Raw genomic sequence first — 24,033 nt, 5'->3', positions numbered from 1 at the left:
CCACAATGATCCCAAGAATGGCTTAGTATCTGAAAGGCCACCTGCTGGGGTCTAGTGAAGGATGGCCTTGGGGCAGAAACAGTGAAAAGCCACAGCCCAACTACAAATCAGAGGCAGAAACTGTAACTTGACAGTAAAATGAGACACTGTGAAAGCAAGAATGCAGCTTTAGAGATGATTTATAGCAACAAAACTATAAAAGGGGGCAGCTAAGGGGTAAATGAGAAAACAAATTAAATTGAATCTTTAAAAAATAGATCACCACTGTTACATATTAAAAGATGAAACTACTTTAATAATTAACCTATTTAGAAACAAAACATGTCTTGAATAAATAATAATTTTTAATTGAAAACGAGGCGCTTAATTTCTGGATAGCAAGCTTGCAGGATCTAATGGGTTTACAAGATCATATTTATTAGAGAACATCTCAGATGAATGTGATAAAATGCCTGCAGTAGGAGATCAAGTACACATCTATTTTCTTTTGAATCCATTAAAGTCATGATTACAAATCTTTTGCCAGTGATAATAAATCCACAGCCAGAAACTTCATTTCAGATCATTATTTAAAACCCATCTCCAAACTTCAGCCATTATCACAAGGTATGAAAATATGGTGAAAGACACAGAAAACACATTCTTAAAAGGTTGTTAAAAAAAAAAAAAGCAAAGACAAATATGCAACAGAGACCATGCAAAGCCCAAAATCTTTACTACTATTTACTACCTGGTCCTTACAGGAAAAGTTTGCTGACCATGGTCTAGGTCAAACACATAATGGTAAAGGAAGTTTGACTAAAATTAGGCAGCACCATTTCATTAAATCATCTTCTAACATCCTGGATATTAGCAACACAGAGGAATACTTCTTTTTGCTTGTTTATGACTGACTCAGCCTATTCACATTTGTAGACAGTCCTTATTTGGGTACCAGTTGCATAACAGGGACTTGAAACCAAAATTGTAACCAGATGGTCTACCTATTCAAGAAATTTTATATTATAGAGACTTTCAGATTCCAATTTACCAAGAACCAGTATGAGTGATTAAACAGGTATCTCTGGGCACAGATACAACTAGTTACATTATGTTAGCATAGGGAGAGGGGTCCTATTTACTGTCTCTTCTTGAGGATTGGTAATCTATTTAGGTACTGGTCCTAACCATTTTGCATTCCTCTGTCTTATGCTTGCTGGGTCATATCTCCTGTAAGAACTGTCTAGACAGATGTAACTGCAGGGTATCCTCAGATATTCTCAGTTAATCAAGCCTCATCTTTGACTGCATAAACCTCCCTGTTCCAACTGGAGAGGTTCCCACTATGGCTTAACTTTCATTTATGTGTCTTTTCATAGTACTTGTGAGTGGCAGATAATCTCTCTGACTGGTTAGGGTAATTTTGTCTCCAATTTGCAAAATTTTGTGTTGGGTTGTTACGTTTTGCCAACTTATTCTTGAATGGCTCTTTCACAAATTAAGGTTGGATTTACTCCAAAGCGAAGTCCGTTCACTTCTTGATTCTTCAGGCCTGATCTCTTGTCATGGTATCCATGACCTCAGATCACATCTTTATGGCCATGTCTATAGTGCCTCACCCAACCATAACATCTCTCCCAACTGCACCAAGTCTCTAGCCCAGAAGGTCTCCATGGACTCCACCCCTCAGGACAAGAGGATCTCTTGATTTAAGAGCACAGAGTAGTTTTCTAAGGGAAACAGTCTTGCTAGGTGTATATTGTCCAGAAGGAAAGAGATACTTAAAAAAAAAAAAAAAAAACAACCAACCAATATTTTGAAATAATCTTAGATTTACAGAAGAGTTGTACCCAGGCTCTTAGGTTAGCCTCTTATGTAACTACAGTATGTTATCAAAACTAAAAATTTAATATTGGTACAATACTAGGCCACAGATTTCATTCAGATTTCACCATTTTTTTCACTAACATTCTTTTTCTGTCACAGGATCCAAACCAAGATATCATGTTGCATTTAGCTCTCCAATCCATGAGAGTTACTCAGTCTTTGCTCATCTTTCATGACCTTGGCAGTTTTGAAGAGTCTTGGTAGGTATTTTGTAGAATGTCCCTCAAACTGGGTTTCTCTGATGTTTTCTCATGATTAGATTGGGTTTACAGGTTTGGGGGAAGAACATCACAGAGGTGATGTACCCATCTCACTGCATTACATCACTGCATGATATCAACATGATTATCATGTGGTGTTAACCTTGGTCACTGAGTAAGGTGGTGTCTGACAAGTTTCTCCACTGGAAAATATTCTATTTATAAGACATTTTTCAACAGTCTTCTCCTATCATCCCTTCAAAGACTCCCCATCTGTCCCACAGATCCTGGATATGGGTCGTATCTCCCATGTGCTATTTAAAATGCCTAGATTAACAGATCAATTGCACTTTTAAAAAAAGCAATTAAAGTTATAAGACTCATTTGTCAATGAGGAACAAATCCTGAGCAAGGAAATTTATTTCAGAAAACGACTTCAGTTGCCCAAACTTCAAGAACTCAGTAATAAAATCCATACCCACGTCCACCCCACCCTGCCAAATAATAAGCAAACCACAAAGGATTTTAAGAAGAAAATATGATGGACAGTTTAAGAAATTTCCTTGGACTTAGAAAATCTAATTCTAGGAATCTAATCTACAGAAACAATCTTGTGTGTATAAAAGTATATGCATATGGACAGTCAGTGCAACATATGCAGCTGTGAAAAACAGAAAAACAAAAATAAGACTGGGAAGATCTCCAAGATATTATTAAATAAAAGACAAAAAACTAGAAAAATATGTACAGTATGATTCCACTTTAAAAAAAGAAATAAGATACATACATATGTGTATAACTGTACTGAAATGAATGTAAGGTAACATGGCAAGGGGACAGGGGTAGGGTGAGAGAATGAATGAGAACTTTTATGTTTTGCTGTCTATACAGCAATATCATTTAAATCTTTTACAATGAAAATGTACTTATTAATTACTTATACAAAAAAGAGAAAAATCTATGAAAGTCGCCAAGTATATGTGCTACAAATTATTTTTAAAAGTATATCCTTTACATGTGTACAGCTATGTTCATAGCATCATTATTCATAATAGCTAAGATGTGGAAGCAAACCAAGTATCTGTTGACGGATGAATGGATAAACACAAATATGGCATATACATACAATGGAATATTATTCAGCCTTAAAAAGGAAGGAAATCCTGATACATGCTATAACATGGATGGCCTTGAGGCCATTGTGCTAAGTGAAATAAGCCAGTTGAAAAACACAAATACCTTATGATTCCATTCAAATGAGGTACATAGAGTAGTCAAAATTGGAGACAGAAAGTAGAATAGTGGTTGCCAGGGACTGGAGGAATAGGAGAATGAAGTTATTGCTTTACAAAAGTTAAGTTTTACAAGATCAAAAGAGTTCTGTGGATGGATGATTGTCACAGTAGCACAACAATGTGACTGTACTTAATGCCAATGAACTGTACGCTTAAAATAGTTAAGATGGTAAACTTTATATTATGCATTTTTAACATAAAAATTTTAATTAAAAAAGCATATCCCTTGCTTAATAAAAAAAAAAAGTAAAGAAATACTAATGTATTCAATTGCCTACTCAGCATCTCTACTAGTATGTCTAAGAACTAACTCACACCCAAATCTGACTCCCTTGTCTCCCAACTCTCACTCAAAATTAATTGCCTTTACCATCCTCTCCATCTCAGTTAATGGCAACCTCATCTGTGCTTAGGACAAAAAGCTTGGAAGTGTCCTAAAGTCCTCCCCTTTTCTCTCAGACTCTACATCCTATCCATCAGGAAATTCTGTTGACTCTACCGTCTACCACTACCACCTGCTCAGCTACTATTCTGGCCTAAATTACCACAATCTTTGACTGGATTACAGCAAGACCTTCCACCTGGTCTCCCTGCACCTACCCTTGTCCTCTGTGTTTTCAAACAGGTCACAGAGATCCCTTTTAAAACCCAAGTCAGATCATGTCCCTGCTGTGCTTAAAATTCTTCCATGGCTCCACATTTCACTCACAGTTAAACAACTCACCTCTTTACAGTGGCTGACAGGCTCTACATGATCTGACCTTAGTCCCCTTGTCACTGACCTCATTGCCTAGTACTGCCCCCTTGCTCACTCCATGCTAGTCATACTGGTTCCCCGCTATTCCTCCAACAGGCCAAGCATGCTTTACAGCCTTTGGTCTAGCTAGTTTTCTGCTGGAATGCTCTTCCCCCAGATAACTGCTTTCTCCTCACATCTTGGCTCAAATTGCATCTTGTCAACATGGGCTACCCTGACCACTCCATCTAGTATTACTGTTACTCACAGGGTTCCCCCCCACCACCACCCCATAGCCCTTATCACCGTCTAAAAGACTACGTTATTTATTTTTTTAATTGTCTGTCTCCCCTGGTTAGAATGTAAGCCCTGGGAACATCTCAGGAACACCACCTGCCACATAAGTAGATGCTCAGTAAATAATTGTTGAAGAAATGAATTCTAGATACTTCAGGAAAGTTTCTCTTCACCTGCTTACATTCTCATTTTCTATTTCATGAGAGGTGTTTTCTAAATTCCAACAATAAAGGAGACATGTAGCTGTTTGAGAGCTTAATCTATACAAAATTTCAAACATTTCCATCCTTAGGTAAATTTTTAAACATTCCAGGTTATTTATACACAAATTCTAAATATCTAGGGGGAAAAAAAAAAGAACAAAAAACTACCCAAGTAATCTTCCTCACAACCCAGCAGATTTCTAAACATCTGGAATTGTAGAACTATCCAGATGTTTGTCTTGATAAAAAAAAGTAGCAGCCAAAAATCCCAGCAACCAACTGAAATATTTTTATTATAATCTGTAATTTTATTTACAGATTATAATAATAGAATTTAAATTTATAGAGTCACTAACTAAAATGCACTATGGGGCTTCCCTGGTGGCGCAGTGGTTGAGAATCTGCCTACCAATGCAGGGAACACGGGTTCGAGCCCTGGTCTGGGAAGATCCCACATGCCGCGGAGCAACTAGGCCCGTGAGCCACAATTACTGAGCCTGCGTGTCTGGAGTCTGTGCTCCGCAACAAGAGAGGCCGCGATAGTGAGAGGCCTGCGCACCGCGATGAAGAGTGGCCCCCGCTTGCCACAACTAGAGAAAGCCCTCGCACAGAAACGAAGACCCAACACAGCCATAAATAAATAATAAATAAATAAATAAATTAATTAATTAATTTTTAAAAAAATCAAGTAAAATGCACTATGGCTGCCAATGTTTCAGACTCAGCATCTGATGCTACCTAAAATTATAGAATAGTACAGAGTTATACTGTCAGGAAAAGCAGATTGCTTCAGGTCTTTGAAGTTCAAAAGTAATATGAACTCAAAATAAGCCTTGAAGGTAGGTAACTGTGGATATTCATTATTTTTAAAGGTCCCACTGCTGTATGATACAAATAAAATATGTAAAAAGGCAACTGTTACTACTGTATCTAAGGTATATGCAACAACATAAGTAATGAGATAAGATAAATGCAGCCTCTAAAAACACCAAAATCATTTGTTTTTAAACTAGAAATATTTTATTTTCCTGAAACACGCTCCATAATTTTATTGAAATTTTTTCTACTCAAAAGTAGTGAAGGGCTTCCCTGGTGGCGCAGTGGTTGAGAATCCGCCTGCCAATGCAGGGGACACGGGTTCGAGCCCTGGTCTGGGAAGATCCCACATGCCGCGGAGCGGCTGGGCCCGTGAGCCACAATTGCTGAGCCTGCGCGTCTGGAGCCTGTGCTCCGCAACAAGAGAGGCCGCGATAGCGAGAGGCCCGCGCACCGCGATGAAGAGTGGCCCCCGCTTGCCACAACTGGAGAAAGCCCTCGCACAGAAACGAAGACCCAACACAGCCGTAAATAAAATAAATTTAAAAAAAAAAAGTAGTGAAAAGGATAGTAAAATTTCTAAAGAATGCTATTGTAACTAAAGAATGCTATTGTGACTGATCCTTTCAAAGGTAAAATCTATTAGATGAACTGAAACACATCTCACTAAGATTGTCAAAATTCCAGTTTTGAGTAGGAGCTCACAGATGAGGCCCACAGCCATAGTATCTGTTATGTATTAATATATGTATGTATAGCAGACTGTGTATATCACTACAATTCAACCATGGGTTCTAGGGGTCTGAATCCCTGCTCCCCACCTTCAGAGTGACCATTCATTAGATGCCATGAATCCCCGCACAGAAAGTGTTGAAAGTGCACATTCCCCGATGCCTTCTGGGTTGGTGCTGGGCCTGGTTGGTCAGTGTGTTTTGCTGTGCCTTGGCATGGTGTTATTTTAGGTAGAGACCAAACTTCCTCTGCATACCCCTGCGTGGGGAAGGGAGCTGGTGGCAGCTCTTCCACCCCCAACCAAACACCAATGGAGGTTCCCCTTTTGGCTATAGTTAACTAAGAATGTTGGTCAAGATTACAGAAAAGTTCTTGCCATTTAAAGCACAAAAAGTTACTCTATGCCTGCAGCCATGACCAGAGGGGAAGGTGGGAGCAAAGAGAAACCACAATCAATTACATGCTGCTCCTTCTGCCGGCTTGCAAAGGGCGGTTCTAGTTGACACCATCTGAGTTGGAGGAGGTTCACAGCCTGCTGTGCTTTACCCGATAAACTGATGCCAATTTATAATAACACCCATTTCTTGGTTCCTTCTTTTTTATAACCAAGTGGAAGAAACTGGGCCCTAGATTTATCAGAAGAACCTGCATTACTGCTGTACTGACAATGAGAAATATCCCTGAGAAGCTGCCCATCCATGTAATCAAGTAAGTGCTGTTTTGAAGTCGTCACACTTTTTGCCAGAGCCTAAGGTTCGTAACAGTTTTAAGTTTTGAAATCTATGAACATACATACTATAAAAGATCTCTTAGTATATTAATGTGCATATGGGCCTGCTAACTGGTGTTAGATTTCTCCAATATGATCATCTGTATCAAAAAGTCAGCTCAGGGACTTTCCTGGTGGTGCAGTGGTTAAGAATCCACCTGCCAATGCAGGGGACACGGGTTCAATCCCTGGTCCAGAAGGATCCCACATGCCGTGGAGCAACTAAGCCCACGTGCCACAACTACTGAGCCTGCACTCTAGAGCCCATGAGCCACAACTACTGAAAGCCTGCGTGCCTAGAGCCTGTGCTCTGCAACAAGAGGAGCCACCGCAGTAAGAAGCCCATGCACCGTGATGAAGAGTAGCCCCCGTCCGCCACAACTAGAGAAAGCCCACACACAGCAACGAAGACCCAACGCAGCCAAATAAATAAATGAATGAATGAATGAATGAATGAATAAATAAATAAACGTGGGGGGAGGGGAGTCAGTTCAGATGCTACGCATATGCACACCTAGGCAGCTTTCCTTGATCCCCAGAAGCTAACACCTGGCTGTTTCTGGGCCAGTTGTACTAGTAATTGTATATACTAAATATATCCTTAGGGCAATATAAACATTCTTCAGGGCATGTCGGTCATATAACTCTAATTTGCCTAAGTTCAAATCCTGGCTTTACCATTTAATAGCTGATTGACTTAATTCAATTTCCTGATCTGTAAATGAGAATTCACAGGATTCATAACAGTACCTCTCTCATAAGGTTGTTGTGAGGATTATGATTTAATTAATTCTAGTGAAAGTACTAGAGCAGTAGCTGGCACACGGTAATTGCTATATAACTACTTGCTATTACTGTTACAACTTGTATAATACGCAATGCTGTATAATGCCAGGGTAGTGGGTCAGGGGACCAGATCTTTACTCTCTCCTCCCTCCAGCCTCTTAAGGTCCTTACATTTTGCCTCCTTCTATGCCCGCCCTATCTGCTTATATTTGCCCCTACCACTGCCTAAATTATTATTTACTACCACCCAGCACTTGCTCATGCTGGTTTACTTTCTTTTTTTTTTTAAACTTTTGGGTTTATTTATTTATTTATTTATCTATTTTTTGACTGTGTTGGGTCTTCGTTTCTGTACGTGGGCTTTCTCCAGTTGCGGCAAGCGGGGGCCACTCTTCATCGCGGTGCGCGGGTCTCTCACTGTCGCGTGGCCTCTCCTGTTGAGGAGCACAGGCTCCAGACGCGCAGGCTCAGTAACTGCGGCTCACGGGCCTAGTTGCTCCGCGGCATGTGGGATCTTCCCAGACCAGGGCTCGAACCCGTGTTCCCTGCCTTGGCAGGCAGACTCTCAACCACTGCGCCACCAGGGAAGCCCCCTACTTTCTTAGCAGCTGCCATTTGCTTCAGTGCCTCTGCTACTATCAGGGATTCCCAATAGGCCATTTTGGATAAATTCCGGCCAATTAATGACTCTTCTGCAAATTAATACAATAATGAATTATTTACAAATATGTGGCCTGGTACATTAAACATGGTAACAGTATTAGTAATGACAGTGTGATGTCTGACTTTTTTTTTTGGCCGCCCTGTGCGGCTTGTGGGATCTTAGTTTCCCGACCAGGGATTGAACCCGAGTCCTCAGCAGTGAAAGCGCAGGGTCCTAACCACTGGACCGCCAGGGAACTCCCTGATGCCTGACATTTGACGGGGAGTAGAATTTACTACAGACCATTTTAATCCCAAACAATTTAATAATTATTCTTCACCCTTTACCATGATTGTAAATATGTGTCCTGGATTCCATAACTTTTTTCATTTTTCCTCCGTTTGACATTTCTTCATTTGATATGAGGCACAATTGCTGGTTTTTAAACAATGAATCATTTTCTGAAAAGCACATTTAAGTGCTTATGACCACTTAAACTCAGTATTTAATAGCTCTAATCTTTATGCTTCCAAAGTACAAACTGTTTTTGTAAGCCCTGAGACTATCCAATGATCAACTGCAAAATGAGTAAGAAAACCTATCAAGTGTCTACTTTATTCTATTCTTTCTTTTTTTCTTTTTGTCCCTCTTTACATGTACTGAGTGATAACTCCCTAATTAAAAGTGCCAGGTACTCTGCTAATTACTGGGGACAGGAGGACAAATAAGACATAATTCTTACCCTCAGGTAATTCCTAAAGAGATATGCACAATTCCATAGGTGTCAGTCCCCCTGCCCCCAACCCCTTGCTAACTGCAACGAGGAAGCAACTGCACCATTCACCCTATCAGCAATGGCAGAGGGTGACAAGGACAGGAATGGATCTGAGGCTTACTGAGGAAAGAATCAGTAAGGGACTGGCTTAAGAAGGGAGGGACAAAGAGGAGGAAAGGATAACACTACTTAGGCTCCTGACTAACGTGACAGGGAAACAGTGCCTTTCATTTTAAGAATGCAAGAAGATGGGGCTTCCCTGATGGCACAGTGGTTACGAATCCACCTGCCAATGCGGGGGACACGGGTTCAAGCCCTGGTCTGGGAAGATCCCACATGCCTCGGAGCAACTAAGCCCGCGCAGCAACGAAAACCCAACGCAGCCCCCCCCAAAAAAAAAAAAAAAAAGAATGCAAGAAGAATAGAGTTTTGTGTGAGATATTTTAGGAGCCTGTGAGACTGTTCACGATGAACAGTCTGCCCTGATGTTCATTAGGTTTGGCCAGTCTTAACGCTCCACCTGCCTCATTTTCCAATCTCATTGTTAAAGTTTTTGGATATATTCCCTTTGATATTTTCTTTAAAATATCATTTCATTGACTATTAAGGGAGGGGGGAAAAGGCCTATTTGCCCCATGCAGGGCCAGCTGTAAGAGACTCTGACCCATTTTGTTGTTGTTTTTGGTCTCAGTAATTATGGGTTAAATCACTTGTCTTTCCTTCTATAAGAAGGACTGATTTCCTTAATTTTATTAATAACAGTAACAAATATCAGTTTCCCTGGAGGGAGGGAAAAGGCACTTATTGAGAGCCCGGACAGGTTTCTGTGCGTTTGTGGGTTCCTTCAGGACTCCACAGGGCTCAGAGCAGTCCATTAAAGAGCCCAGGTGAAAAGTCACAGCAGTCTTCACAGCAGGTGCCACATGTGCTAGGACAACTTTCCCCAAAGTGTGTTCTGTGAACAGGATTTCTCAATTCCCCCCTCTACCACCCCACCACAACCAACCAACCAACCATGATTCTATATGAAATATTTGTGACCTGCCAAATTTGACAGTTTTATCTTGTAGACTCATGATGCCAGTGGGCATACTAGAGACCAATGAAGAGCACTACAGTAAAAAACAAAAACAAAAACCTATTTAACTTTGAACCCAGTATACATCCATGAAACCTTTCCATCATTTATTACAAGTTAACATCCCATGGAGCTTGGAACACATTTTGGGACAAGTTGCCCCAGGGACTCCTCCCGTTCTAACAACTGTTGCTTGGGCTACTTCCCATACTTTCCCATCTCTACTGCTCCTGACTTCCTGATAATCATCTTGGCTGCCCTCATGATTGTGACTCTCAAATTATGAACTGAAACTCCAACCCAGCCTTGGCTTTTTAGACATGACCCTGCTGTCCCCAGCTTCAATGCTGACCACAAAAGCAGCATTAGGGGCAGACTCAGGATGCTTGAGTCCTGCACATGGAGTCTAAAACTGAAGTAGCCCTCAGCTTAAAAAATCAGATGAAATTACATTCTGTAATCCTGCCAGTCTACTTCCTCTCCATCCTCTCCACCTCCCTCTTCCTCTCACATGCATAATCCCACAGCCTAGCAGACAAACGCATATAACTTAGTAAACACAAAAAAATCTCCAAAGGGACTTTTTTTTTTCTTAAAGTGGTAATAAAACAGGATGTAAAGTATTATAATAATTAACAATGCAGAGAACAGTAATATGTAGAATAATGCAGGCAGTTTTATTTCATTGAGACAAGTATCATAAGACCTCTGAATATAAAAGCACATCACTGGGGCTTCCCTGGTGGCTCATGGGTTGGGAGTCCGCCTGCCAATGCAGGGGACACGGGTTCAAGCCCTGGTCCAGGAGGATCCCACATGCCGCGGAGCAGCTAGGCCCGTGCGCCAAAACTACTGAGCCTGCGCTCTGGAGCCTGCGCTCCACAACTACTGAGCCCGCGTACCGAAATACTGAAGCCTGCGTGCCTAGAGCCTGTGCTCCGCAACAGGAGAGGCCACCGCAATGAAAGGTCGGTGCACCACAACAAAGAGTGGCCCCCACTCGCTGCAACTAGAGAAAGCCCACGGGCAGCAACAAAGACCCAACTCAGTCAAAAATAAATAAATAAATAAATTTATTAAAAAAAAAAAAAAAAAGACATCACTGGCCTTTAATTTGGAGAGTGGCAAGCAGATACAACTGTTCCTTTGTTCTGTGACCTCCCTGTGGGTTTAAACCCCAAGATCAGGCAAAACACTTCATTTCATAAGAAGCTTGACTTCTTCCTGAAGACTTATAACCCACATACAACAGGGTACTAGGACAGACTGTGCTCCGAAAAAAACAATTTTTCAAAATAGCTTTTTCTTAACTGATTTGTTTTCGAGACATCAAGGGGAGTTTGTATAAATGCAGTGCAATGCATAGCTTCAGACAGGGATGCACTGATGCTAAGATGTCCTTCAGTAACACACACACACAGATATCTATCCTGAATGTCACAAAAAAATTAACCATCATAACTTGGGATTTCATAGTGCTTTAAAACATACACAATATACAACCAATATGCTTGCAAATGCTAGTACTGTTCTTACTACTAGTAGTAATAATGGTAGTAATAAAATCGAACGATATTGTTTATTCTGAGCCAAGTATGAGGTACGTGAAGTACTTTATATGCATTATTTCATTTGTTCCTCTCAAGAATCCTACGATAGGATAAAGTAAGGTAGTTTTAATGTCCATTATAAAGATGAGTCAACTGAGGTGGTGTTAAGTGACTAGGCTGGTGTTAGATGTCATATCTACATATAGTTTGTAAGTACCTTCGGGGCTGGGACCCTAGCTCATAATCCTTTGGCTTTCACTCGGCAGGTAACAAAGTGATTACATCTCTGTTATAGTATAGCTATCTGCCATGACTCTGTGCCTGTATTTCAGCAAATACTATGCAGCCAGGAGCTTCCAAATATCCAAGACATTTAAAAAAAATCATACGAGATTAAAAAAGAAGTGTGAGATAAGAATGGGACTCTTATCTGGAGTCACTAAACAGCATCCCAGATTTCCTCGCCTCTTCCCAGCTTTGAACCCCCTCCTCACTTGCTCTTCAGTTCTTCCAATTTCTGATCTCTTTGTTCTAGGATAAGTCTCTCCATTACAGACTCCTAGACATTCCCTCTGGAAACCAATGGGCAGAGTCCCTTAGGTTCACTCCATGCTAGTCTAGTCCTAGTTAGCTCTTGGCTACACGGCTGTCGCTTCTGCTAGACCTGACCCGGACCTCTTCAAGGAGAGGTCAGAAAGACCCCATGAGGCACTTTCACATGTCATACCATGTTTCACCTTCAGCATCCATAAAAGGTACGTAGGACAGATATCTGCATATTATAGTTGAAGAAAGTAAGGTTGGTAAATCCAAGAGTCACACCAGGTTTTTGATTCCAAGGTCAGTGCTCTTTTCACTACAACTGATGGCCCTGTTGTCAGGCTTGTTTGTATTTTGCACTGGAAATGAGCTCATGATCTGGGGCTGTATTTCTAGTATTTCTGGGGCTGTGAGGACTCATCAGTATTTGCTCTGCTTGGCCAAAGACTCCACTCACCACATACACTATAGTGATCTTAAATCCAAATGAGTTGAATTGTTTTGAGAAACTAAACATATTCTTTAAATTGTTAATGACCCCCTAGTTGTCACAAAAACAAGTTTAAGAAATATTTTGAGTTTTTAAATAAAGTCTTAGAATCTACTCTAAGAAATTAGAATAATAAATGTCCTCAGGGAATCAGGTCTCTATTCCTTTCAAAAATTCTACTAAACCCAGCAATTACAACCTGCCACAGACCTCAAGGAACTAAAGTGCATTTCTTCTTCATAGCTGGAATATGTGCCAACTTTTCTCCTACCCGAAGACTGGTTATAAGGGTAGGCTGGAGATAAAAGAAAAAAAGTTAAGAATTGCATGTATGCATTAATTCAATAAGCATTTATTTAGCACCTTGCTATATTGTACAATATGGGGAATATAGCCAATATCTTATAACTATAAGTGGAGTATAATCTTTAAAAACTGTGAATCACTATATTGTACACCTATAACTTATATAATATTGTACTTCAACTATACTTCAATTAAATTGAAGGAAATGAAGAAAAATATTTAGCACCTTGCAAGAATCAGTTAACAGAATCAGTGCCAGGCACTGTATAGGATCAGTAAGATCTTCAACCTGCTTTCAAGTAGGAAGATTAAAATGCCCTTCAATCAGGGAACCGCAAACTACAGCCTGTGAGTCCCTCAGAGATCTACAATCCACAGTTCACAGGCCAAATCTGGTCCACCACTTATTTTTGTTAATGAAGTTTTATTGGAATACAACCATATTCGTTCTTGTACATACTGCGTATGATGTTTTTCGCTAGGTTGGCAGTTAAGTAGTTACAACAGAAATCATATGGCCCACAAAGCCTAAAATATTTATCATCTGGCCCTTTACAGAAAAGGTTTGCAGACCCTGACCTAAATAATCAAGGCAACAAACCATGGATTAGTACTATAAATGATACAATGTTATCACACTATTATTATAGCACTATGTTATAATACATTTGTACTTTAATTTCCCAGAATCAATCTTGGTTCTGTCCCCAGCTAGCAATGTGACCTTGGGCAAGGAAAACCCTCTAGGTTTCAGGGAACTCACTGGCAGCATCATAGCACAACTGATCTAGCACATCTGGGGTTACAGATGACTCTGGGATGTATCTGGTAAATTAACAGTGTTATAGGGTATAATCTTTAGTTTGCTATTGGTCTAAATCCCACATGCCTAGCATCCTAGTCATTCTTTTGCCTTCCAAACATTTTTCACAAGAATTATCTTCCCCAGCTATCTATTGCACGTGCACAAATAAGCCAACAGGTCATGCTCCTTGGTCAGTGCTGCTCAACCATGAATCACCTGTGGAGCTTTAAAAAAGAAAACTATAATACCTGGGCTGAAACCCAAGCCAATGAAATCACTATCTCTAGGGAGTGGGACCCAGGTATCAGTGTGTTTTAAAGCTTCCCAGGTGATTCCAATGTGCAGTTGAGATTGAGAACCACCATTCCTGGTATCCTGGTAACAGGCTTGGATCAAACTAGTATTTTCAGTGGAAGCTATATAAAATAGATTTCATAATTTTAAGCTGTTAAACTAAAGTTCCACCAAATTTATATCATAAAATGGGGATCCCATGAAGACTCTGAAATTTTAATAGATATGATTTAGGCTCGCAGCATCAATTGACTCCTGTTTAAGTCATAGCCAATAATTAATTATATGCTGAGCGTGAGGCCCTCTTCAACATCTGGTTGATAAAGGTTATCTGATTTTACAATCTACTACTGAAAAAAAAATAGACATCCCCTGGTTTATATGAAAAGCTACTAATTAGGAACCTTGAGAATTCAAAAGAGAGATTATTTCTGGCCAATGGAGAGTATGGTCAAGCTTTGCTTTGAAAGAAGAGACTTCTGAAAACAATAAAATTAAAAATTTTATTGACTTCATAAACTCTGAAAGAAATAAAAACAGATGTAAGAAATGAACTTGAAGGGCAAAAGATAGTTTTTCTCCTAACAGCTATAGCCAACTCATTTATTCAAGATGTCTGGTTTATAAATTAACCAGAATCTTGGCTTTTCCTCTTCCTTTTACCCACTGCCAAACTATTTTCCATTTATTCACAGTAAATTTATCTGCAGGTCCAGAGAGAAGAAGAAAATCAAACTGGCCAAAATGTTTCATAAGGTTTGACAAGGATGTTGTTAAAACCAAATAGAATTGTTTTTCATAATGTCAATCACAGCAACCAAGAATGGACTACTATTTCTCTTCACAAAGGGAAAAATACACCCTTTTCATAAGCAAATCCTTCCTGACTTAGCTCAATTTTCATTAATTTTGTATCTGCTTTACTGGTTTATTTTTCTGAACTTGATTTCTCTAAACCTGGTTCCCAGTGGCCAAAACATTCTAGCTTAACGCTCTCTATAAACTTAAGTTCTATGAGCTTCTGCCTACTTCACGTTGCCTACTTAAAATTACTGGCTGACTTCTGCTTCTCAGCCCACTTTGTTTTGCAGTTATTGACACTGTTCATTCATTTTTCAAACCTAAATTTGGCTTCATGGTAGTAATGGATAAAATGAACTCTACCAAGTAGGAAAATCTCCTTAGGGTCAGCCAGTCCTTCAACCTGAACTGCTATTTCAAATGCACCAATCCTATCACTGTAGTCCAAGGCCGGGATCAGCCAGGCCTGGGAAGGAAGGCTATGTTTATCTGGGAAGTGCATTCCCCCCCTCGCCCCCCAACCAGGAGAAAACAGGGTGGATTAGGAAAACTAGAGGTTGAAAGGTCAAAATTTTGACATGATTATTTACTTTGTGACCGTGAGAAAGTTACGTAACTTCCTCATAAATTAGAGAAATTTTTACTGCTCTAGTATCATTGCTTAGGCACAGGTCACAGGTAGATCAGACCTTGATTACTGGCAGTTTTTTAAAAATCTGACAAGGTAGGTGGTTTTAGAAAAAGGGCTTGGTGACAATCTCTAATCTATCCCAACTCTCCTTTTTATTTTGATACTCTTTTAAGATGAACATTAATATAAATCTCATTTTACTAAAATTTAATATTTAACAGCTTACATAGATATTTGCTTTCCTTACTCGTTGCTGTGTAATCAGACTAGCAGGCCTCCTATCTTTCCCCTGGCTACACTTCTAGACCAGGAGCACAATAGCATTTGTGTTTAGCTTCTAACAGTGTAGAGGATTGTTTCAAGTCATGCAAAACTTAAAAAGCAAATACTGATCTAGCTTATCGTTTGTTTCCTATATATATTTTTTGGCTGACAGAGGAAGGAAATTAGGAAGAAAAATAATCCAATTTATCAAATATAACCATTTTTCTAATTCTGAATTTTAAAACTGCATTACATAACTCATGTTTAGTTATGTCTAACATGACTGCTCCTACAAAGAAAAAGTTTGTTTTATTCACTGAATGATGAAACCAATCTTATTACTCCCTTGCTTAAAATCCTTTAATGGGACTGCAAGATCCGTAGGAAAAACTCTAATTTCCATACAGGACCCTTTACCATCAGACATAAGCCTGTAAATGCTTCGTATCTTTCTTCTCACAGCCATGCACCCCTAATGCTCTAGCTACATTCTGATCTTCGCGGTTCCTGTAACACATTATACTCTTTACATGCCTGTATGTTTTTGCATATGTTGGTTCCCTTAGCTCAATAAGGTATCTTTAAACACATTAATCTAGTTCCAATGTCACCTTTTTGAGGAAATTTCCTTGAGTCAAATAAACAGTCAGTTGCTCCTCTTTTTCTGTTCTCCAAACATGCATTTTGTACCTATACTATGACATCTGTCATGCAGTCACTGCTTTTACTGTTTTCCTACCCTTTCAAATCAAGTTTTACAAAAACCGTTAAAGAGGAAACATTTCTAGATTGTTACATTTTATTCTGCATCCTTTCTTTTCCTATCATCCTCATAACAGGAGAGTTTCAAAGAGTTAAATGTCTTAAACACAGGAGGGAAAAAGAAAGAGAAAAAAGGGAGGGAGTATACCCTTAGACCAGAACACAATATCTTAAATATTTTCTCTTCATCTTGCCACAATTTTCTCCATGCAAACTATTCCCCAAATTTCTTGTCTCCCACTCCGAAACGTCTCCCATCTACTTCCTCTCTCAACAGAACCCCATAATACAAAACCAATTATGGAGCCCTCCACAGGCTGCATTTTCATTACCCATGCCCAGCCCACTCCCAAAACTTTGTCTCAGTTCTTTATAATTGGGATCAACTTGGCCTCTCAGACTTCATGGACAGATCAGAATGAGCAGGGAGCACATTGAGGTCAGAGAGTTAACAGGGTAGAGGCTGGCATCAGGACAGGCAGGGCCTTGCATGTCACTGAGAGGACACAGGTTTTTCCTCTGAGAGAGATGGGAATCCACTGAAAGGTTCTGAACAGAGGAGAGACAATTTCTGTTTTCCATTTTTAAAGGAGCACTCAGGCTGCTGGGTGGAGAACAAACTTCAAGAGGTCAAAGGTGGATAGGAAGATACCGGAATAATCCAAGGAAAAGTTGAGTGTGAACTGAACCAGGGTAGTAGCAATGGAGGCATTAAGACATGGTCAGTTTGATATCTTTCAAAGCAGGACTGATTGACAGATTGGATTGACAGACTGGTAAGAGAAAAAAGATTCAGAAAGACTAAGGTTTTTGGTCCGAGCATAAGAAATAACAGTTGCTATATTATGACATGGAGACGACCAGGCTACAATGGCTTAGCGGTTTTTTTAAGAGGAGAAAGAGAGGTTTTCTCCAGGCCAAGTTTTAATATAACCATCATGTAGAATGACCAGCTTCCATGACTAACATTATTTTTCTTCTCAGAGGCACTTTCCTTTGGTCTGCTTCAATATATGACCGACCAACTACAGACCCTGGGTCAATTAGCAGAGGAAAAACCCTTAGAAGGATCTGATCTAAACAGGGCTTAACAGGGACTGTGGGAGGGAATAAGTTTGAGAACATATTTAAATGAGGGTGAAGACCTTTAAAAATATATTTCAGACCAATAAAAATTAGCTTCCTATTTTATATATAAGAAATAGCACAGAGGGTAAAGATGGCTACCAGAGGGTAGATCAGAAAGGTGGTAGGATAAGCCTATAAGCACCTAGGAAAAGGCCTTTTTATTTTTTGAATGAATGGTATATTCCAGTGCCTAAGGAAAACTGTTCAAGTTTAAATCTTAATCTTGAATTACAATTTAATTTACCTACAGTTTGGATGAATATCAAATGAAGACCATGTTATCATCCCTGCAAAGACTGAAGAATACTTCCCATTGAGTCATTCCTCACATTCCATTTTTCTCTTCAATTTTCATGTGAGTTTGCCTCCAAGCATAAGTTTTAAAAAGGAAAGTTTCTTCAAGTCATAAAAAAAGATAAAATGTTTACAAATAACATGTACACTAAATGCACATATTTACAAATTTTCTTGGACAACTTAATAGCAAAAAAATAAGCCAGTAGTGTGGGCAGGAAGTGCTACATTACTGTCTTTTCAGTTTAAAAACCATAAAAGGAACTTCTAAAGACTACATTATTGTAGTGGCCACTCACTATAGGGAGTTGTCCATTAGAGCAGAAAATTCGAGTAGCACTTCTCTCTCCATTTGAGGCTGCCTTTCAGGAAGGAATACTACTTCTCTCCAATCATCCCTAACTATTTAAAGGTGGAATGAGAAGGGACAGAAGTTGTTCTGCGGAAAGAGAGAACTCACTAACGGTGAGTGAGTTCATCCCTTTTGCAGCTTTTTAAAAAAGTTTCATATTTAGAGTGTGATGGTAAACCACACAACACACAAACCTTGGGGAGATCACACAAACCTTGAACTTAGAACTGCTGCAAAGGAACTGAGGCTTCTTCCTGGATAATGGAGGGAGCCAAGGCAGACATGGGCTGGGCTACTCAATCTCTAGCAACTACTGGAACCTGGGAACAGAGCCAGTTAAGGCTGTCTAGCTGCGGGAGGGAGCCTCAGCTTCCCAGATGCAGTACTGTGACTGGCCCCGCCCCTGAGCTTCCAAGCTCAGTGCAACTCCCTTCTCCCCCTCCGTCTCCCCCTCTGCTGCCCCCCAGGCGAAAAGAAGGAAACTGCGACACCACAAGGAAGAGAATCTTGGTAACTATGAAGACTTGCCTGTTCTAAGGTTCAGTTCATTTTATTTAATTAACAGTGTAGACAGCAGGGTAGACATTCCTCAGGAAGGTTAATATCCACGCACAAACAATGGGAAAATAGCATCACAAAATGAACCCATTTCAGTTTAAAAAAATATTTTTAGCAGAAATTTCCTGTCACATGATTACATTTCTACCACACAGTGTTTCATGCCTCCTTGAAAGAATCAACTTCTCATTAATACACTCTCTAGAATACTGGAGGAAAAAAACGGTGTCAATACCACTAACAACAACAACAAAAAATCCATGCCTGTCTCTACGATGTTATCTTATATTGAAAAACAAGTAATATTCACTCTTCTGAACTTTGCTGAAACAAGAAGACTGGGATGGTGGGGATGTGTGTCTGTGTTTGCTTGAACAGAACAGTATTCCATGCAGTAGTACCAGAAAAGGATTCGTGGTAAACATTTCTTAGCTTTGTTCACACCAGAAATGGAAGAAAAAACTTTTGCTTTCTTTGTCTGTATTCTCCCGTCAGTGACTAACTTTTCAAACTTCTAATGTTAGTAAGAATGAGTCAGAGAAACAGAACTATTAAATTTGTATTTCGCTAAACCCAGAAACAGCCTCCTGGAAGAGGCAGAAACCATGAATACAGTACATATTTTAACATTAAAGTTGAAAAATGTGAACCTTATTCTTAACTTAAAACCAAACTCTGCAACTTTCATGTCCCTCAGCATGCTGTTATAAATTGACCCCCAGAAACTGGGCGATAAAAACAAAACAAAAACGAGAAAGATACACCAGAAAATGAAACTACTTACCTTGATCAGTGGACATGATTTCACACATACTGATAATTAGTCTACTTCGGTTTCATAAGAAAATATTTGGCTTTACTCTTTAAAAGTTCATGTGATAAAATCTCACTCCTGGCTCTAAAGCCTCTCACAGCTTGGAGACCCACAGGTTAGCCGGGAGCTCTGATGGTGCACTGCTTACTTCAGGACCTTCTTAGACCTTACTGCTCAAAGACAACCTCATGCATAATATGCCACACCTCCCCAGAGGAGGGCTGCTGCAGTGCTTTTCATGAGACCAACTTTATGAGGATGGAGAGAAAATAAACAACAACGGAGGCCCATGGAAGCAACAAATGCACTAGAAATACATTTGGGAATAGGACAGTTTATAAACTGACTAATTCCTTAACGATTAGTAATGCTCTAAAAAAGCCAACATGAAAACAGTTTGTTTCCACTTGAACTGGGTCCATGTTCTGGACCAAAGAGGTTACAGATTCAGTATTCACAGGCTTAAGATGTTAAAACGTCATTTTAAATTATCTCAAATGCTTTTTGTGCCACTTACTACTTTCCATTTTAGCATAGTTCATTGATCTTAGTGCAGAGTGAATAAATACTACTCATAAATTTCCTAAGGAAGTCAAGTTTTATGTTATTTCAGAGCATTGTTTACTTATTTCTACAGATCTTTATAAGTTTGTATCATTTAATCAGTACTTTCAAAAATTCTTATAACCCTGAAAAATGAGAAAGTGTCAATTAAAATATTTATAAAATCACAATGAAGTAATGGGCTATAGACATCACGCTCACAGTTGAAAGCAGCCTCTCCAAACCCCTCCTCAGTGTGTCCAGATGCAGTGGTTCTCACATACCAGATCATCTGGATGGCATTTTAAAACACACACTGCCTGGTCCCATCCCAGGAGTTGAATTCAACCAATCTGTGGTACAACCCCAGAATCTGCACTTCTAACAAGGTCCCAGGTGACGCTGACACTGCTGGTCTGGGACTGCACTTCAGGGACCATATGTGGAGAACCACTGGGGCAGAGGATTGACACTCACTGGTGGCCTAAAGCTCTGGCTCAATTGCACCTGCTTAGGAATTGCTTAATGTCAGGGCAGGGGGGCAACACCCAAGATACGGTATGAGGGACTATGTATTATACATTCAGATAAGACACAGTAACTTCCATCTGTTTATCAGGAAATGGACTTATCAACTTAATTCTTAAAAAAATAAATTTGCATACTAGGCATGAATAGGTTTTAATCTAAAAAGATTAGACAATTAGAACATGTAGAAAAGGAGTCAAAGAAAGAGAAGAAACCTGAATTGTCCTTTATGTCCGTCAGGAACTCCACCGGTGTTTAAAATTCACTGTGACAGGAAAACTATTTAAATTTGATTCCAAAGACCACTTAGCCTTGGCAAATTTCAGTACCGTAAAAAGTAGAATGTTTCCCTGTCAAAAAACTGCACCAATTCTGTGCTTCCTGAATTTTGATAGCAATGTTTAAATTATAATCTCAGGTTTGGTTTCCAAACAAATACCTTTTCTTTTTTTTTTTTTAACATCTTTATTAGAGTATAATTGCTTAACATTGTTGTCTTAGTTGCTGCTGTATAACAAAGTGAATCAGCTATACGAATACATATATCCCCATATCCCCTCCCTCTTCCATCTCCCTCCCACCCTCCCTATCCCACCCCTCTAAGTGGTCACAAAGCACCCAGCTGATCTCCCTGTGCTATGCGGCTGCTTCCCACTAGCTATCTATTTTACATTTGATAGTGTATATATGTCAATGCCACACTCTCACTTCGTCCAACCTTACCCTTCCCCCTCCCCGTGTCCTCAAGTCCATTCTCTACATCTGCGTCTTTATTCCTGTCCTGCCCCTAGGTTCTTCAGAATCTTTTTTTTTTTTTTTAAGATTCCATATATATGTGTTAGCATACGGTATTTGTTTTTCTCTTTCTGACTTACTTAACTCTGTGTGACAGATTCTAGGTCCATCCACCTCACTACAAATAACTCAATTTTGTTTCATTTTATGGCTGAGTAATATTCCATTGTATATATGTATCACATCTTCTTTATCCATTCATCTGTCGACGGACACTTAGGCTGCCTCCATGTCCTGGCTATTGTAAATACTGCTGCAATGAACACTGTGGTACATGTCTCTTTTTGAATGATGGTTTTCTCAGGGTATATGCCCAGTAGTGGGATTGCTGTGTCATATGGTAGTTCTATTTTTAGTATTTTAAGTAACCTCCATAGTGATTGTATCAATTTACATTCCCACCAACAGTGCAAGAGGGTTGCCTTTTCTCCACACCCTCTCCAGCATTTACTGTTTGTAGATTTTTTGATGACAGCCATTCTGACCAGGGTGACGTCATACCTCACTGTAGTTTTCATTTGCATTTCTCTAACGATTAGTGATGTTGAACATCCTTTCACGTGTTTGTTGGCAATCTGTATATCTTCTTTGGAGAAATGTCTATTTAGGTCTTCTGCCCATTTTTGGATTGGGTTGTTCGTTCTTTTCATATTGAGCTGCACGAGCTGCTTGTATGTTTTGGAGATTAATCCTTTGTCAGTTGCTTCGTTTGCAAATATTTTCTGCCATTCTGAGGGTTGTCTTTTCGCCTTGTTTATGGTTTCCTTTGCTGTGCAAAAGCTTTGAAGTTTCATTAGGACCCATTTGTTTATTTTTGTTTTTATTTCCATTTCTCTAGGAGGTGGGTGAAAAAGGATCTTGCTGTGATGTATGTCATAGAGTGTTCTGCCTATGCTTTCCTCTAAGAGTTTTATACTGTCTGGCCTTACATTTAAGTCTTTAATCCATTTTGAGTTTATTTTTGTATACAGTGTTAGGGAGTGTTCTAATTTCATTCTTTTACATGTAGCTGTCCAGTCTTCCCAGCACCACTTATTGAAGAGGCTGTCTCTTCTCCATTGTATATTCTTGACTCCTTTATCAAAGATAAGGTGACCATATGTGTGTGGGTTTATCTCTGGGCTTTCTACCCTGTGCCACTGATCCATATTTCTGTTTTGGTGCCAGTACCATACTGTCTTGATTACTGTAGCTTTGTAGTATAGTCTGAAGTCAGGGAGCCTGATTCCTCCAGCTCTGTCTTTCTTTCTCAAGATTGCTTTGGCTATTTGGGGTCTTTTATGTTTCCAAACAAATTGTGAAATATTTTGTTCTGGTTCTGTGAAAAATGACATTGGTAGTTTGATAGGGATTGCACTGAATCTGTAGATTGCTTTGGGTAGTATAGTCATTTTCACAATGTTTATTATTCCAATCGAAGAACATGGTATATCTCTCCATCTGTTTGTATCATCTTTAATTTCTTTCATCAGTGTCTTATAGTTTTCTGCATACAGGTCTTTTGTCGCCTTAGGTAGGTTTACTCCTAGGCATTTTATTCTTTTTGTTGCAATGGTAAATGGGAGTGTTTCCTTAACTTCTCTTTCAGATTTTTCATCATTAGTGTATAGGAATGTGAAAGATTTCTGTGCATTAATTTTGTATCCTGCTACTCTACCAAATTCATTGATTAGTCCTAGTACTTTTCTGGTAGCATCTTTAGGATTCTCTATATATAGTATAATGTATTCTGCAAACAGTGACAGTTTTTCTTCTTTTCCGATTTGGATTCCTTTTATTTCTTTTTCTTCTCTGATTGCTGTGGCTAAAACTTCCAAAACTATGTTGCATAATAGTGGTGACAGTGGGCAACTTTGTCTTGTTCCTGATCTTAGTGGAAATAGTTTCAGTTTTTCACCAGTGAGAAAGATGTTGGCTGTGGGTTTGTCATATATGGCCTTTATTATGTTGAGGTAAGTTCCCTCTATGCCTAGTTTCTGGAGTGTTTTTATCATAAATGAGTGTGAAAAGCTTTTTCTGCATCTATGAGATTATCATATGGTTTTTATCCTTCAATTTGTTAATGTAGTGTATCACATCAATTGGTTTGTGTATATTGAAGAATCCTTGCATTCCTGGGATAAACCCCACATGATCCTTTTAATGTGCTGTTGGATTCTGTTTGCTAGTATTTTGTTGAGGGTTTTTGCATCTATGTTCATCAGTGATATGGGCCTGTAGTTTTCTTTTTTTGTAACATCTTTGTCTGGTTTCGGTATCAGGGTGATGGTGGCCTTGTAGAATGAGTTTGGGAGTGTTTCTCCCTCGGGTATATTTTGGAAGAGTTTGAGAAGGATAGGTGTTAGCTCTTCTCTAAAAGTTTGACAGAATTAGCCTCTGAAG

The 24,033-nt window shown here is 39.4% G+C and overlaps 1 protein-coding gene across 2 annotated transcripts in view; it reads right to left on the bottom strand.

Annotated features, from left to right (window-relative positions):
* Window positions 1-24,033, bottom strand: part of FGD4 (FYVE, RhoGEF and PH domain containing 4) — a 210,687-nt gene that overhangs the window by 72,069 nt on the left and 114,585 nt on the right. Inside the window, exon 1 of one of the 2 annotated variants that reach the window (XM_068560070.1) lies at window positions 19,756-19,924. The exons of the other annotated variant lie outside the window; for it this stretch is intronic. Coding sequence (XP_068416171.1) covers window positions 19,756-19,783 — 28 coding nt within the window. The 5' untranslated portion in view covers window positions 19,784-19,924. Of the gene's footprint in view, window positions 1-19,755; window positions 19,925-24,033 lie in introns of those variants that run through there. 2 annotated transcript variants of the gene reach the window in all.

Source organism: Eschrichtius robustus, chromosome 13, assembly GCF_028021215.1.
Source record: "Eschrichtius robustus isolate mEscRob2 chromosome 13, mEscRob2.pri, whole genome shotgun sequence".
In the NCBI taxonomy this organism is placed as follows: Eukaryota; Metazoa; Chordata; class Mammalia; order Artiodactyla; family Eschrichtiidae; genus Eschrichtius; species Eschrichtius robustus.
Note: the sequence above shows the minus strand (reverse complement) of the source record. Positions and strands in the feature narration are given on the sequence as shown.